This window comes from Opisthocomus hoazin, chromosome 2 (assembly GCF_030867145.1).
Source record: "Opisthocomus hoazin isolate bOpiHoa1 chromosome 2, bOpiHoa1.hap1, whole genome shotgun sequence".
Taxonomy (NCBI): Eukaryota; Metazoa; Chordata; class Aves; order Opisthocomiformes; family Opisthocomidae; genus Opisthocomus; species Opisthocomus hoazin.
Window position 1 is genome coordinate 77,897,919 of NC_134415.1, and position 13,028 is coordinate 77,910,946.

The 13,028-nt window shown below is 37.6% G+C and overlaps 1 protein-coding gene across 1 annotated transcript in view; it reads left to right on the forward strand.

Moving 5' to 3' along the window:
- LAMA4 (laminin subunit alpha 4) overlaps positions 1-13,028 on the forward strand; it is a 105,044-nt gene that overhangs the window by 63,324 nt on the left and 28,692 nt on the right. Inside the window, exons 13-21 of the mRNA XM_009938093.2 lie at positions 190-338; positions 2,380-2,521; positions 3,589-3,685; positions 4,420-4,536; positions 6,389-6,574; positions 9,496-9,635; positions 10,859-11,032; positions 12,095-12,237; positions 12,577-12,739. Coding sequence (XP_009936395.2) covers positions 190-338; positions 2,380-2,521; positions 3,589-3,685; positions 4,420-4,536; positions 6,389-6,574; positions 9,496-9,635; positions 10,859-11,032; positions 12,095-12,237; positions 12,577-12,739 — 1,311 coding nt within the window. The remainder of the gene's footprint in view (positions 1-189; positions 339-2,379; positions 2,522-3,588; positions 3,686-4,419; positions 4,537-6,388; positions 6,575-9,495; positions 9,636-10,858; positions 11,033-12,094; positions 12,238-12,576; positions 12,740-13,028) is intronic.

A 13,028-nucleotide genomic window follows, 5' to 3' on the forward strand; every position in this document is an offset into this window, starting at 1 on the left:
TGCCATACTGACATTCATGGGACAGATCCTTTTGATATTTCCTCTTTTTTATCTGTTAAAAATATATCATCAAACAAATATAACATAAACCAACAAAACTGTAATTATATAAAAGGTAAAATAAAACAATCAAAATACAGACTTGATTTTTCACAATTGTAATTTTCTTTCCTTCCATATTTTGTTCAGAATGTGTCAGGGTTCTACGCAGAAATAGATGGAGCGAAAAAGGAGTTGCAAGAAAAACTAGCCAATCTGTCTCTGTTTGATGATGATTTGGTAGAAAAGGCTATGCATCATGCACACAACCTAAGAAGACTTGCTGATGAGCTGGACCGGTAAAATTTAACTTCAGCAGACTCTCTTCATACAAGTGCTACTGACTGAACAGCAGAATGAACTCAAAGACAAGCAGAGACACAGTGACATTAGATATGCTATCTGTAAATAGGCAGTAAACAAATCACTGTTAAGTCATGTATGGAGGGACAGGTCAAGGTCCAGAGGGAATAGCTGAAGTTGAGCTAAGCAAAATCTATTAATCTTTTCAAAGAATAAACAAACATATATCTTGCCTGATGTTCTCTCTTTTGTAATTTGGCATGTTGTCTTCCCATAGCAAAAGAATAGGAAAGGTAGATAACTGAAAAGTAAAATAATACAGGCAGATGAAATGGGGTTTGCAGAAAAAGCTCATGTCAGTAAGTTCATTCACATTAAAAAATGTTTAGCATTATGGGCCAAAAAATGGGCTTTGGGATAATTTTTGTTCAAGAACTGGTGTACAGATGTAGTTCTGATATTCAGTAGGTTGTGTCCCAGTGAAACTGGCCCAGTGTAACACCAAAAACCTACTATAAGTCTTCCTATTTTGCTGGACAATACTAAATGCATCAACTTTCCCCCAATATACTAAAAAGACACTTTTAGACAGATATGAAATATGACCTTATTTGCAATTGGGACTACCCATAGAAAAAACACTGCCACACATGAATTCTTAAATAAAATATTTCACCAAATTCTACCTTTAGTAACATCATGGACATATGCTTTAGGAAGATAAACTTCAAACTACTCTTCAAGTATGTTCTCTAAATACCAGTTGTTTCTTAATATTAGTATGCCCTAGATAGGAGATTAAAACAGAGTAAAAAATAACAGATGGTTTGCTTTTATACAACTGTATAAAGCTGACATCTGAAACTCTGCTCTATAATGCCACACAAACTACAGACAGCCTAAAAAAACAACCAGTGTGTTCAGTCTGAGATCAGCTAACCACGGGCAGCAGAATCACTTGAAAGAAAATACGCCATATGGCTAGCCTTCATCCCTTACCAAAATAATTTTAAAATGACTACCAAGTCCAACACATTAGGAATTTAATAGAAAGCAAACAGAAATATTTACGAAATATCCAGATGGAAATGTGCTGACTCTTTTATTTGTTGAGAATATTGTCCTGCAGTGAAACTTTAATCCTTTAAAGAATTTAGCCTGTCTTCAAATAATTTTGGTTTTTATGGGTTTGCTTTATAAGCCTGTTAGGCTTTCATTTGGTAGAGTCTCTTCTTCTGTCTTGGGGGAATACAGCAGGAAATTCTTGCAACAACACTGAATCTGGAAACTTAATAAGCCCTCAGTGTGCAAACTCTTTGAACTGAATACGCACACATGTATCTATATATTTAGAGTCTATATCTAACATATACTCTGAATTCTGTTTATCACAAAAATGTAAAAATTAATATTTACTCAAAGTTGCTAACAGCTGAAGATTGAGTCCTAAACCAACCGCTGTCTGGAATCTCCCCTGAAGAACAATAATCACCTTATATGCCAGTCAAGCTCTACCATGTCAGTAAAGCTATCTCGTATTTTTGAAATCTAACTTTTTTCAAAGTTTCATGATCATGGGCATGTGATAGTCCCCCTTTTCCCACCTACTTTTGGAAAGTGTAAACAGCCCAGTGATACAGCTGTCCTGATCACTGGTAGACACAGGTCTTTCCATTTATAGCCTGGAGTTATCCCTAAAGAAGGACAGTGGATAGACGATATTCCATTAATTTATGAAATATCTAATTGGATTAAAAAAAGATAAAAGCTCAGTAGTCACTTGTTGCTGCTTACATAGATTTTAAGGGCAAAATTCCCAGTGTTAAACCACTGGGAAGTACCCTCTATCCACATAGTTTTGACCTGCTTCAGACTGACATAAATGATCATACACAACAAAAAGAATACTACTTAGGCCAAGTATATTTATGTGCATGATTATGTAGTCAGAATTCACAGAATGTTAGGAAAATTAATCAGTTTTAAACTACGTTGATTTGGTTTGGTTTCTTACTCCTTTTACTCTCCTTTTAACAGGAATTTGTATGGTGTTGATACAAATGGGTTGGTACAAAGGGCAATAAATGCTTCAAATGTGTACGAAAACATTGCTGGTTATATTGAAGAAGCTAATAAAGCTGCATTGCTGGCACTGAACACAACAAATCGGGTCAATGATGTAAGTAATTTTCATAATATCAGCTTGTACTTTGCAATGCTTCAGGAACTCTGGACACCTAAGTATAAAGAAGAAACAAGATTTAGCTTAACTGTCAGCATTGAACTTCTCACTGCACATTTTGCTTCATCTACTATTTCCTGAATTAAATCCTAGGTTAATTATTCTGCCAGCCTGAAGTCCCTTGGTATTCAAAAAGATGCAACAGGTTCTTCTGTCCCCAAGTAGAGGGTGATGCTGCTCTGCATTGGCATTCAAATTGAGGCATCTCTGTGAAAGCCCAGACAGCTCTCTGGCCCTGTAGGAAACTGAACTGGCATTTAGCACTTGAGTCCTCCTACTCCCCACAGCACCATGTGGCAGGAAAGGTGGCCAAGACATCTAACAGAAGCATCGCTGTTTCTCACAGAAAGTCAAGTTAAAATGGGGCAAATAGCTCGCTCACACACTCAGTGCGGGATGAGGATGCTAATTTTGTCTCTCGTCTTGCTGTTCTATAATATTTCATATGTATTTTTGTATGTATATGGTTTCCAACTTATATACTTGCTACATAATAGCAATTTATTAGTATGAGGATTTGGTTAGATTAAAGGGCCTGAACCTCAGGGAGCTGTGGGATTTCGAGCCCTGTCCTCTGCTGCCAGCACACTACTGAAGACTGCAGGGCAGCTCCCCATGCAGTGCAAGTGTTCATCACCCATCTGAGACAGGTGGAAATGAACAGTCACAGTGCCTAACTAACATGTAGCACGAGTATCATGTTGGCCATATTGGAGTTGATAAATTAAGAGGATTTCTATGCTTTCTGCATTTCTGCTATGCAGTGGTGTTGTCTGGAAAAGCATACATTTCTCTAAATTTTAACTGCAATCTACAGAAAACTTTGCTTTTCAGACTTTATTTTCTAATCCAGCTGCCAATCTTAAATGTTAACAAAGCAAATGAAACTGCAGTGACTTTGTAGTTACATTTATATGACGTAATACGTTATCCACAATTCAACACAGTAAAGAAAAAGTTGGTAAGCATTACTCTGACTTTCTTTTTTTGGAAAATACTTGTAGGCTGCAGTTGGTATTGATACTCAGATCATTTACCATAAAGGTAAAAGCGAAGAACTTCTCAACCAAGCCATGGAGCTACAACAGACAGCAGATGACAGTAAATATACATCCTTTCTACTAATTCAGAACTACTGCTGTAACAGAATAGTGTATTGACCAAAGTTACTACACAAAGTACTTGAAATGGCCACAGGCACAGTCTGAGTACTTCATGTGTTGTCATCCTGACAGATGCTAAAAGTTTATTTCATTTACAAAAGGACCATTTCAGATACAACCACTGTTTAAATATGTGATCCTGCAAACAGTTGTTCACAGATAAATATACTCAATCAAGTAGTTCAGCTGAAATTAATTCACAACAGTTCAGGTGTTCAGGAGGCTGGATTTCACTAGTGAAGGTTAATAACAAATGTTAAAGGATTTTGGCCTTTATTCACTAAAAATGAAAGAAAGGTCTAAAATTACAGAAATGACCTCTTCAATTTTTCAGGACCTTTTAAGTTCCTTACGACTTCTCCTGTATACTTGTTGCAGTTATTCTCAGCATTTCTGGTAAAGCAAAGACAGATAGTACTGACCGAGATACAGGTCTCCAGATTTTTATAAGACGCGCTGTGGCAAGCAAATAATGGCTGGGAGCTGCAAGATTGCTTTTTCCTATAGATTATGTGAAGTCCAGAGTGCCAGTATGCCCTATACTAAAAAAGGCTATAGTATATTGCCTCTGGTGTATTAAATGCTTAATAACATACATCCACAGGACACAATTTACCTTTTTAAATGCCACTTCAATGCCGTTCAACTATACCTCCTGTTTTCTCCCCACAGGTAACGATTTAACCATTGCAGACACTAGCCAGCATGTTAATGGCAGTCTTGCCAGAATGAATGCTCTGCGAAGCCAACTGATGAGAGCCATCACAAAAATGCAATCAGCAGAGCCAGGTTGTAAGAGGAACTTCATCTTCATGATGCTCTATCTTCATACATTTAAGACCGTATTTTGTCTTTGCATATGGTCTATTGCCATGGTTTAACCCCAGCCGGGAACACCTCTCCTGTGAGGAAAAGCTGAGAGAGTTGGGACAGTTCAGCCTGGAGAAAAGAAGGCTCCAGGGAGACCTTATTGCAGCCTTTCAGTACTTAAAGGGGGCTTATAAGAAAGATGGGGACAAACGTTTTAGCAGGGCATGTAGTAATAGGAGAAGGGGTATTGGTTTTAAACTAGAAGAGGATAGATTTAGATTAGATATAAGGAAGAAATTTTTTACAGTGAGGGTGCAGAAACGCTGGAGCAGGTTGCCCAGAGAGGTGGTAGATGCCCCATCCCTGGAAACATTCAAGGTCAGGTTGGACAGGGCTCTGAATAACCTGATCTAGTGGAAGGTCTCCCTGCTCGCTGCTGAGGATTTGGACTAGACAGCCTTTAAATGGCCTTTCCAACCCAAACCACTTTAAGATTCTACGATTCTATGAACTAAGCAACTCACAGCTGCTCACTCACTGCCCCCCCACCTCAGTGAGATGGGGAGGAGAATGGAAAAAGTGTAAAATTCATGGGTTGAGATAAAGACAGTTCATTAGAACAGCAAATGAGGAGAAAAACATAATAATGACAAAAGAATATACAAAACAAGTGATGCATAATGCAATTGCTCACCAGGCGCTGACCAATGCCAGCCCGTCCCCGAGCAGCAATCGCTGCCCTCCAGCCAACTCCCCCCAATTTATATACTGACCATGACGTCAAGTGGTATGGAATATCCCTTTGGCCATTTTGGGTCAACTGGCTTCGCTATGTCCCCTCCCAGCTTCCTGTGCACCTCCTCACTGGCAAAGCGTGGGAAGCTAAAAAGACCTTGACTTAGTATAAGCCTTAGCAACAACTAAAACATCAGTGTATTATCAACATTATTGTCATGCTGAATCAAAAACATAGCACTATACCAGCTACTAGGAAGAAAATTAACTCTATCGCAGCCAAAACCAGGACACCTGTTAAAATTTCAGTCTCAGCGATGCCTAAAGGAATTTGACTTAAACTACAAGAGAATCTTGGAAAATCTACTGGTATATTGTATTGATAATCTAAAGCTAACTCACATATACATCACACCTGGCAAGCAGAGTATTTGGGAGGTAATTATGTCACCTTAAGTTTTCAGAAAAGAGGCATCATAGAGCATCCAGCAAGTATATCTGAAGGTGTTCAAAGTTGACATTGCCAAAATTGCTTCATTAACTTCAACTAAAAATGGCTAGATTTTACTGCAAACACGATTTACACACTATCATATGCAAAATGCCACAGGTTTTACAAATACAGTGGTTGGTAGCTCAAAAAAAAAAATCTACCTAAATGCCAGGTATGAAAAAACCAAAACCACTTCAGTGACTTGGGTTTTTCTGCTTCAAAAATAAGTTTCATGAAAAATATTCAACAAATACATGCATTTTCTTTTAAAAACTTGATGAAAAACAATGTATTTTTTCATCTCTGTTCCAACTTCCTTGGCTATATAACACCCATGAAAATCCAAGGACATTGAAAATTTCTAACAATCTAGAATGGAAATGAGAATTTGTTAAATTTTAAGAATTAATACAACTGTTGACCAACCACAGGAAGTTTTGAATATTCCCTGTGGAAATAAAGAGAAAACTAACCAAGCAAGGTTGGGTCCCTGTTCTGCAGAAAGTAAAATCCCCTTAGCTTCACCACTTTCTAAGTACTGGTTATAGCTCGCTCGAATCTTTGAAAGAGTTCATTTCTTCTCATCCCCTATTTATTTTGTAGTGGAGGTCAGAGAGCGTCTGGAGCAAGCTAAACTGAAGACTGCAGAGGCCGTAAGTGCTACCATGACAGTAACACAGGCTACTGCCCCCATGGATGAGAATGTGAGGTTGTGGTCTCAGAACCTGCAAGACTTCCAGCACAATTCAGCAGCCTATGACAGCGCTGTGCATTCAGCTGGGGATGCAGGTACAGTGACCGGAATTTTGCCATTCCTTAGCATTAAAAGGTGATGGAATCATTGCAATATCATGTTGTATGAATTGTTTACATTGCATACTCATTGCATATAATCTTGTACATTTTACCTCCATGAAAACATTTCAAAAATTAGCAGTTGTCTAGAGACTTGACTGTCCTTTAAAACTTTTGGATACTTTGCACTTCCAAAAATGACTTAAACATTTAAGGGTTAAAGTCTTATTGGCTTCTAAGTAATTTTATCAGTGTTTGAAGGTCACACTGAACAGTAGACAGCTTGTTTAAATACTTCTCGCTATTATGATTGGCAGTTCAGTTATTATTTTTTTTAACATTGGGAGGCATTTGAACACAGGGTCTTTTTGTCCTCAGTAGTACAAACATGGAGGAGAAATGGTCCCTGACTTGATGAGCTTGTAGTCTAAACACAGAGGCCAAAGAGGATTAGGGAGGAAATATAATATTTAAGCAGGGTGATTGCTGGAAAAGTTTGTAAACATCACATTAATTCCACTTTTATTATCAGAGAAGGAGGAAAAGTAGAGTAAAAATTGGAAGATTTATTATGAAAAATTAAGGTAAATAAGAAGACAAAAGAAAAACTGAGAAAGGCTACAAAATTGAAATGAAGATGATAGGGAAGAATGGAAAAAGAGGCAGAGAGAGTAAAGATGAAATGAAATGACTGTTGAGAAAGAAGGAAAAGAACAATTAGGAAAGAAAAGAATCAACCTAGAAGTGAAAATATCCAGAATAAAAAATTGCTGACAAGCACCACTATTTATTGATCAATGTATTCCTGGCTCTGCTCAGGAGGCTCAATAATTCCAATTTATTCACAGTAGGGAAGCTGGAAATCCAGAACAAGAAATTTCCTGCACACATCTGATGATATGTACTGTCACCTGCAGGACTGTTCAGTGATGGCTTGCCTCCTGAAAGTGCCTCAGAGAAGGTCCTTAACTCCATTGACTCTAACTCCAGAAGGTCTGAATCTCAGATCTACTGCCCCAAATCCCTTCTCCTTCTGTCAGAAGCTTTGCAACTTGAGTGTCATTTTACTGCAAATGGTGTTATGAGTACCAAACCCAACATTGCTTCTAGTACCCTGAAGCCACACACTTCCCTCTAGACCGAGGAAACCCAAGGGTCATGCTATTTTCAGAATTCAGTAATAGATAGGACCCTCACACTAATATAAGAAGAACTGGTATAAAAGTGGTTTCCTCTACAAGAAGAAATTCAGTACTATCCAGTACCCCCACTTCCACACAAAGTTCCTACCACACTTTCAAAGACTAAAATCAAAAATCAATATTCTTCTGTGTTAAAGAATGTCATTATAAAGGACAGGAGGAAGAGATTTATGGTGTGATTTTATAATAGTACTAGTAGTAATAGATCTCGGTTTTGTGTTTTCGTGTTACAGCTGTGTTTCGAGTTTAACACCTCAAATAAATGAAAAGCCAGTTTTTCAAGATATCAGACCAGACACAATTCCAATTCAGTTACTGATTATTAAAAAAAAAAAAAAAAAAAAAAGCTGGTTGAAATTTCCTAAATCACTTTCTGAGCTTGCAATTTTTTTTACTTTAAGAATAATGTGGGCTTTTTTCCAATGACATGGAACATTCATTTCAAAAGGCAGAGGAGGATTAGCTCCTCTACCTGTATCTCTGCTGTCTTCTCAGGTGAGTAAAAATATGAGAACACAAGAGCAGGTAGATGCAAGTCAACAACCCCTAAAATATAACCACAAACCCCACAAATCTGGTCTTAACCTTTATAGTGAATCCATGTCATTAAAAATTAACAGTGAATACTGGATCTTTCTTATATGCATGTAGCTTGTGGCTAAAATCGCATTTCATTATACTCAGCTAGCTGTACCTACATCTAATTAAAGATGAAAAATTATGTGATGTGTAAATATCCTTCAAAGGGCAGCATGTCATTGGAATCTGATGTGATGAAATTGGGTTATAATTAGGGGTAGCTATTCTTCTTTTCGGTAATTTTTCAGTCTGCTTATCTTTCTGGGAAAGGACTTCTCTCGGAACACAGCAAAGCACCTGCATTTCCTTTTGATAACAATCCTATTTGCACATGTACCAGAAGACACAGCACTGAAAGACCAAAGGTCCAGGACTCTGATTCATGACCCCTGGCAGATGTAGGCAGGAAAGCTGAAGAGGTTACCACTCACAAAGGCTCAGGCAGGTAGTAAGCACAGTTTAGGTGCACATCCATCATTGGCTAAGGCTTTCTACCATTGTACAGTACAGGCCTGCTACCACAGTCTGAAAGCAGCCATGTTTCTGTTACCAGAGTGGGCTGTGAACCACATGCAGGCACATCATCTGTGCAGCTGCTGCTGCTATCTGGGTGATGACCTTGGTGAGAGATGCACAGCTGAGAGCTGAGGAAACAACCTACTCATCTCCCCTAAAATGAATCTGAAGAGCTCATGTACCATAGATCCTAGTTGCAGTTCCCAGGTCAGCCACAGATATCCAGTGAGATGATAAACAAATAACCTTTCCGCTCCGGTTGCCATATCTGTAAAATTGGGTTTAACGTTTATCTGCCTTGAAGGAGGATGAAAAGGTTAAAATGATTAACGTTTGCAAAGCTCCTTGAGGAAAGTATTACAGAGGTACAACACCATGGCAGTACCTGTAGTCTCCTTTGTGCAAACTGCTTTCCAAAAACTTTTGCAATACTAGATTCTGATAAATCACTACTCTTTCTGAAATCACTGCCTCTCACACTGCACAGGTAGGACTTGTTCTTAAAGCAGAAGGAGACAGGTGAGTTAACCTAAGAGGGTAAGGAGGAATTTTCCTGGTGCAAAACCAGTGTGACAAAGAGATAAAAAAAACAAGCTGTCACTTTTTTTCTAACTGCAGTGAAGAAGCTTACAGAAGTCTTCCCTCAACTCCTGGACAAACTGCGCAGAGTAGAACAGAAAGCACCAGCAAACAATATTTCTTCCAGCATTCAGCGGATCAGAGAGTTAATTGCTCAAACCAGGAGCGTAGCAAGCAAGGTAAAACTTTTGGATGTGACTTTTGGTTACTAGTGCTAATAATCAAATGCATCTTACTAGGAACTTCATTTTCCTGGGCTATGTTAGAAGCCCAAACCTTGACATTATCTCCTCCCAAAAACTGGATAAATAAAGTACCATACAAGTCATTAAAATTTTTACAGTTGCTATTTGCAAGCAATTAACATTACCATGGCATTGATTGTAGACTACTGCTACTGCAGCAGCAACTTTAATTAAGTAATTGGCACAGTGTTAAAGACAGCCACAATAGCAAAACGATTTAAAGCTAAAGCTAATAAGTCATTACTCAGCTGGCAACATTAGTTACATGCAGTAGTAATTACGGCAATTTAATGTAAACTTTTCAGAGATTACAGTATTTCTTCTTTTTCTTTTGAATTAATTTTCTGCAGGGTAGGAGAATCTTTGGCTCATACATATTTAATAGAGAAAATCACTTTCATTATCATACATAAATTATGAGGGATTTTTCTGTAACAAGAACACTGAGGTCAAAAATTAAAACAGTATATTTGAATTCATTCGCAGAAATCAAAAATTCAGTGCATTATTTTTTGTTCACAATGCTGGAATATGCTGTCCACATATATTACTTCAAAAAAGAAAAGTAAAATTCAGTTAGTATGTGTGCAGTTCTTGACTGTTCTTTAAATGTATTTCATCATTCAGGCATATTGTGAAACTTGAAAACATTATTTCAGTTATGTTGAAGGCATTTTGAACTAAAATTAACATTTTAAAATTTTATTAGCATCTCACATAAATCACTGTAACTTCAGTAATATAACAGGATTACTCGTCAACAGAAAATTGGTCATACTATTCCCAAAGCAAAGCAATTACAGGTAGAAGTGTTACAGCTATGTAAGAATTCCATTATTTGCCATACATAATGATGTAGCCCTGATTCAACTAAGAACACATCTATGTCCCTCTGAAATTTAATTTACTTTATGACTATGCTTAAGCACAGTTAATTAGGAGCTTTAATTAATTTTAAAATTAATTCCCTCTATCTTCTTTACAGTGTCTTCCAGAAGTGATTATTATAAACATGAAATTTTGCATGGCCAATATATAGGTGCCAACTTGGCTCTTGCAGTAAGCAAGGGTGCTGGCTAAATATTCTTGCACACGTACCTTAAGTAACGTCCCCAGGCAGCAATAATGTGTCTCACTTCGCACACTTGCAACTGCAGGTCCAAGTCTCTATGATGTTTGGAGGCCAATCAGCTGTTGAAGTCAATCCAAAGATCAATGTGGAGGAACTGAAATCTTTCACTTCTATGAGCTTGTACATAAAGCTTCAGAAAGACAACCCACAACTGGCAGCATCTCCAGACAGATTTATTTTGTACCTTGGAAACAAAAATGTAAGAGAATAACTCAGTTTTTATATATATATAAAAAAAAGAAAATTGAAATACGTTTGAAGTTTATTTGCCCTTGTTTTTCCCTCTCACTATTTCTCCATGATTCAAAATAAGAGGTGTCTACTATGTGACTGTCATTCATTTTGTGACAAGCAAAGCGCAAGTGTTCCTGAGGCACCTGTCCTTGAAACTTCTCACCCAAACAATGGAGGATTCTCTCTGAGAAGCAAATTACACTGCCTATGCAGCATGCTGCTGTGACTGTCACTGCTGCAAGCCACACTTGCTGTCTCCACTGTCAGTACTGACATGCTCTGAGGCATTTAATGGCACTCACCTGGCTTTTTTGGGCCATATTTTAATCAAGTTTATGCTATTTACAATGTCAATTCCAAACCTCTGAGGTCACAGGCCCACAAGATAAGCAGGTTTCTTTGCTTGCAGCTTGTGCTGCTGTTGTACACTCTGTACATCACTACTTTGAAACACCTACAAAAAGCATATACTCTCACCACCTGTAAGTGTTGTGAAATAATTGTTCTTTAAATTGTGGTTCATAAAAAAAAAAAAAATCACACCTCACAGGCTAGGTATAATCCTGGCAAGCTGTTACTTGGGAAGGGTAAAGAGGCAGACTTTTCTTTTTAAGTTTTTCAAAAAAGAATGTCTACTGAATATAAATCAAGTCAAAGCCCTCTTGACAGAATATTTAATAGCAGCATAATACTTAGGCTTTAGACAAATGTTTCTTCGTATTTCCTGCATATGATGCTGCACACTAAATACTGATGAACAGCTTCCCATTGAACATGACCAATTTAAGGTCAGAAGACATATCATGACCTTGTATTTACCTCAGTCAAAATGGATATGAAGCTAAATATCAGACTTTTTCTGTACAGTTCTATCTGGTGAAAGAAAGTAATTAGAGAATTAAGCTTTTCTTTATTAGGTATATTTAAACGTGTCATTTAGTCCATCTAAGCCCATCCTTTACTAATGTTCTGCATTAAATCTCTTTCAATAGTGTAGATCTGATATCCTTCTCCATTGGTGTTTTAGGCAAAAAATTACATTGGTCTTGCAATTAAAAATGACAACCTTGTGTACATTTATAACCTGGGAGGCCAAGATGTGGAGATACCTCTGGATGCAAAGCCAGTCAGCACCTGGCCATCTTACTTCAGCAACATCAAAATTGAGAGGTAAAGTGATAATGTATATTTCCCCAAAATCAAACTGTTAATATAAAAAAAAAAAACAAAAAACAGAAAAGGCTGGGCCAGAACTGCTCATCAGTACTATTCAGTGCCTGATTATACTCCTGTTGAAATAAATGGAAATCTTCTTTGCTTTTAGAAAGCCAGGACCCAAGGGGCTACAGGGGGCAAGAGAAAGTGTCTGTAGTTCCTCTCCTCCTTTTCTCCCAGAGTACCAGTCTTCTAGTGAGGAAATAAAAACCCTTCCCAGAGTTGGAGGCTTGTTTGTTCTTTTTTAAGTCTAGCCAACATGAAACTCTCTCCTCTTACAATTCACTTCTACAGGATTGGAAGACACGGCAAAATGTTTTTAACTGTACCCAGTCTTAGCAGCACAGCTGAAGAAAAATTCATCAAAAAGGGAGAGGTTCTTGGTCCTGGCTCTCTCCTGAATTTGGAACCTGAAAATGCTGTTTTCTACGTTGGCGGAGTGCCTCCAGACTTCAAGGTCAGTCAGATAAATACTCTACATTCAAAATCAAATAATACAGATTTATCTTGCTGGGCTTCCCTTTAAACACAGAAATGGTAAAATGTCCTTATTTAGTCATTTATCATCTTAGGACTCCATCTTCTAGCCATGGTGAAAACTACTGTTTTCTCGACCATATTATGTCATACAGTAAGATGATCAGATTCCTGTTATCTTCCATTCAAGTTTTCTGAAATATAATTTAAAAAAAGAAGCTTGCTAGCTGTTAAGTAGTATGCATAAATGAAGGCCTATTTGCCCAGCA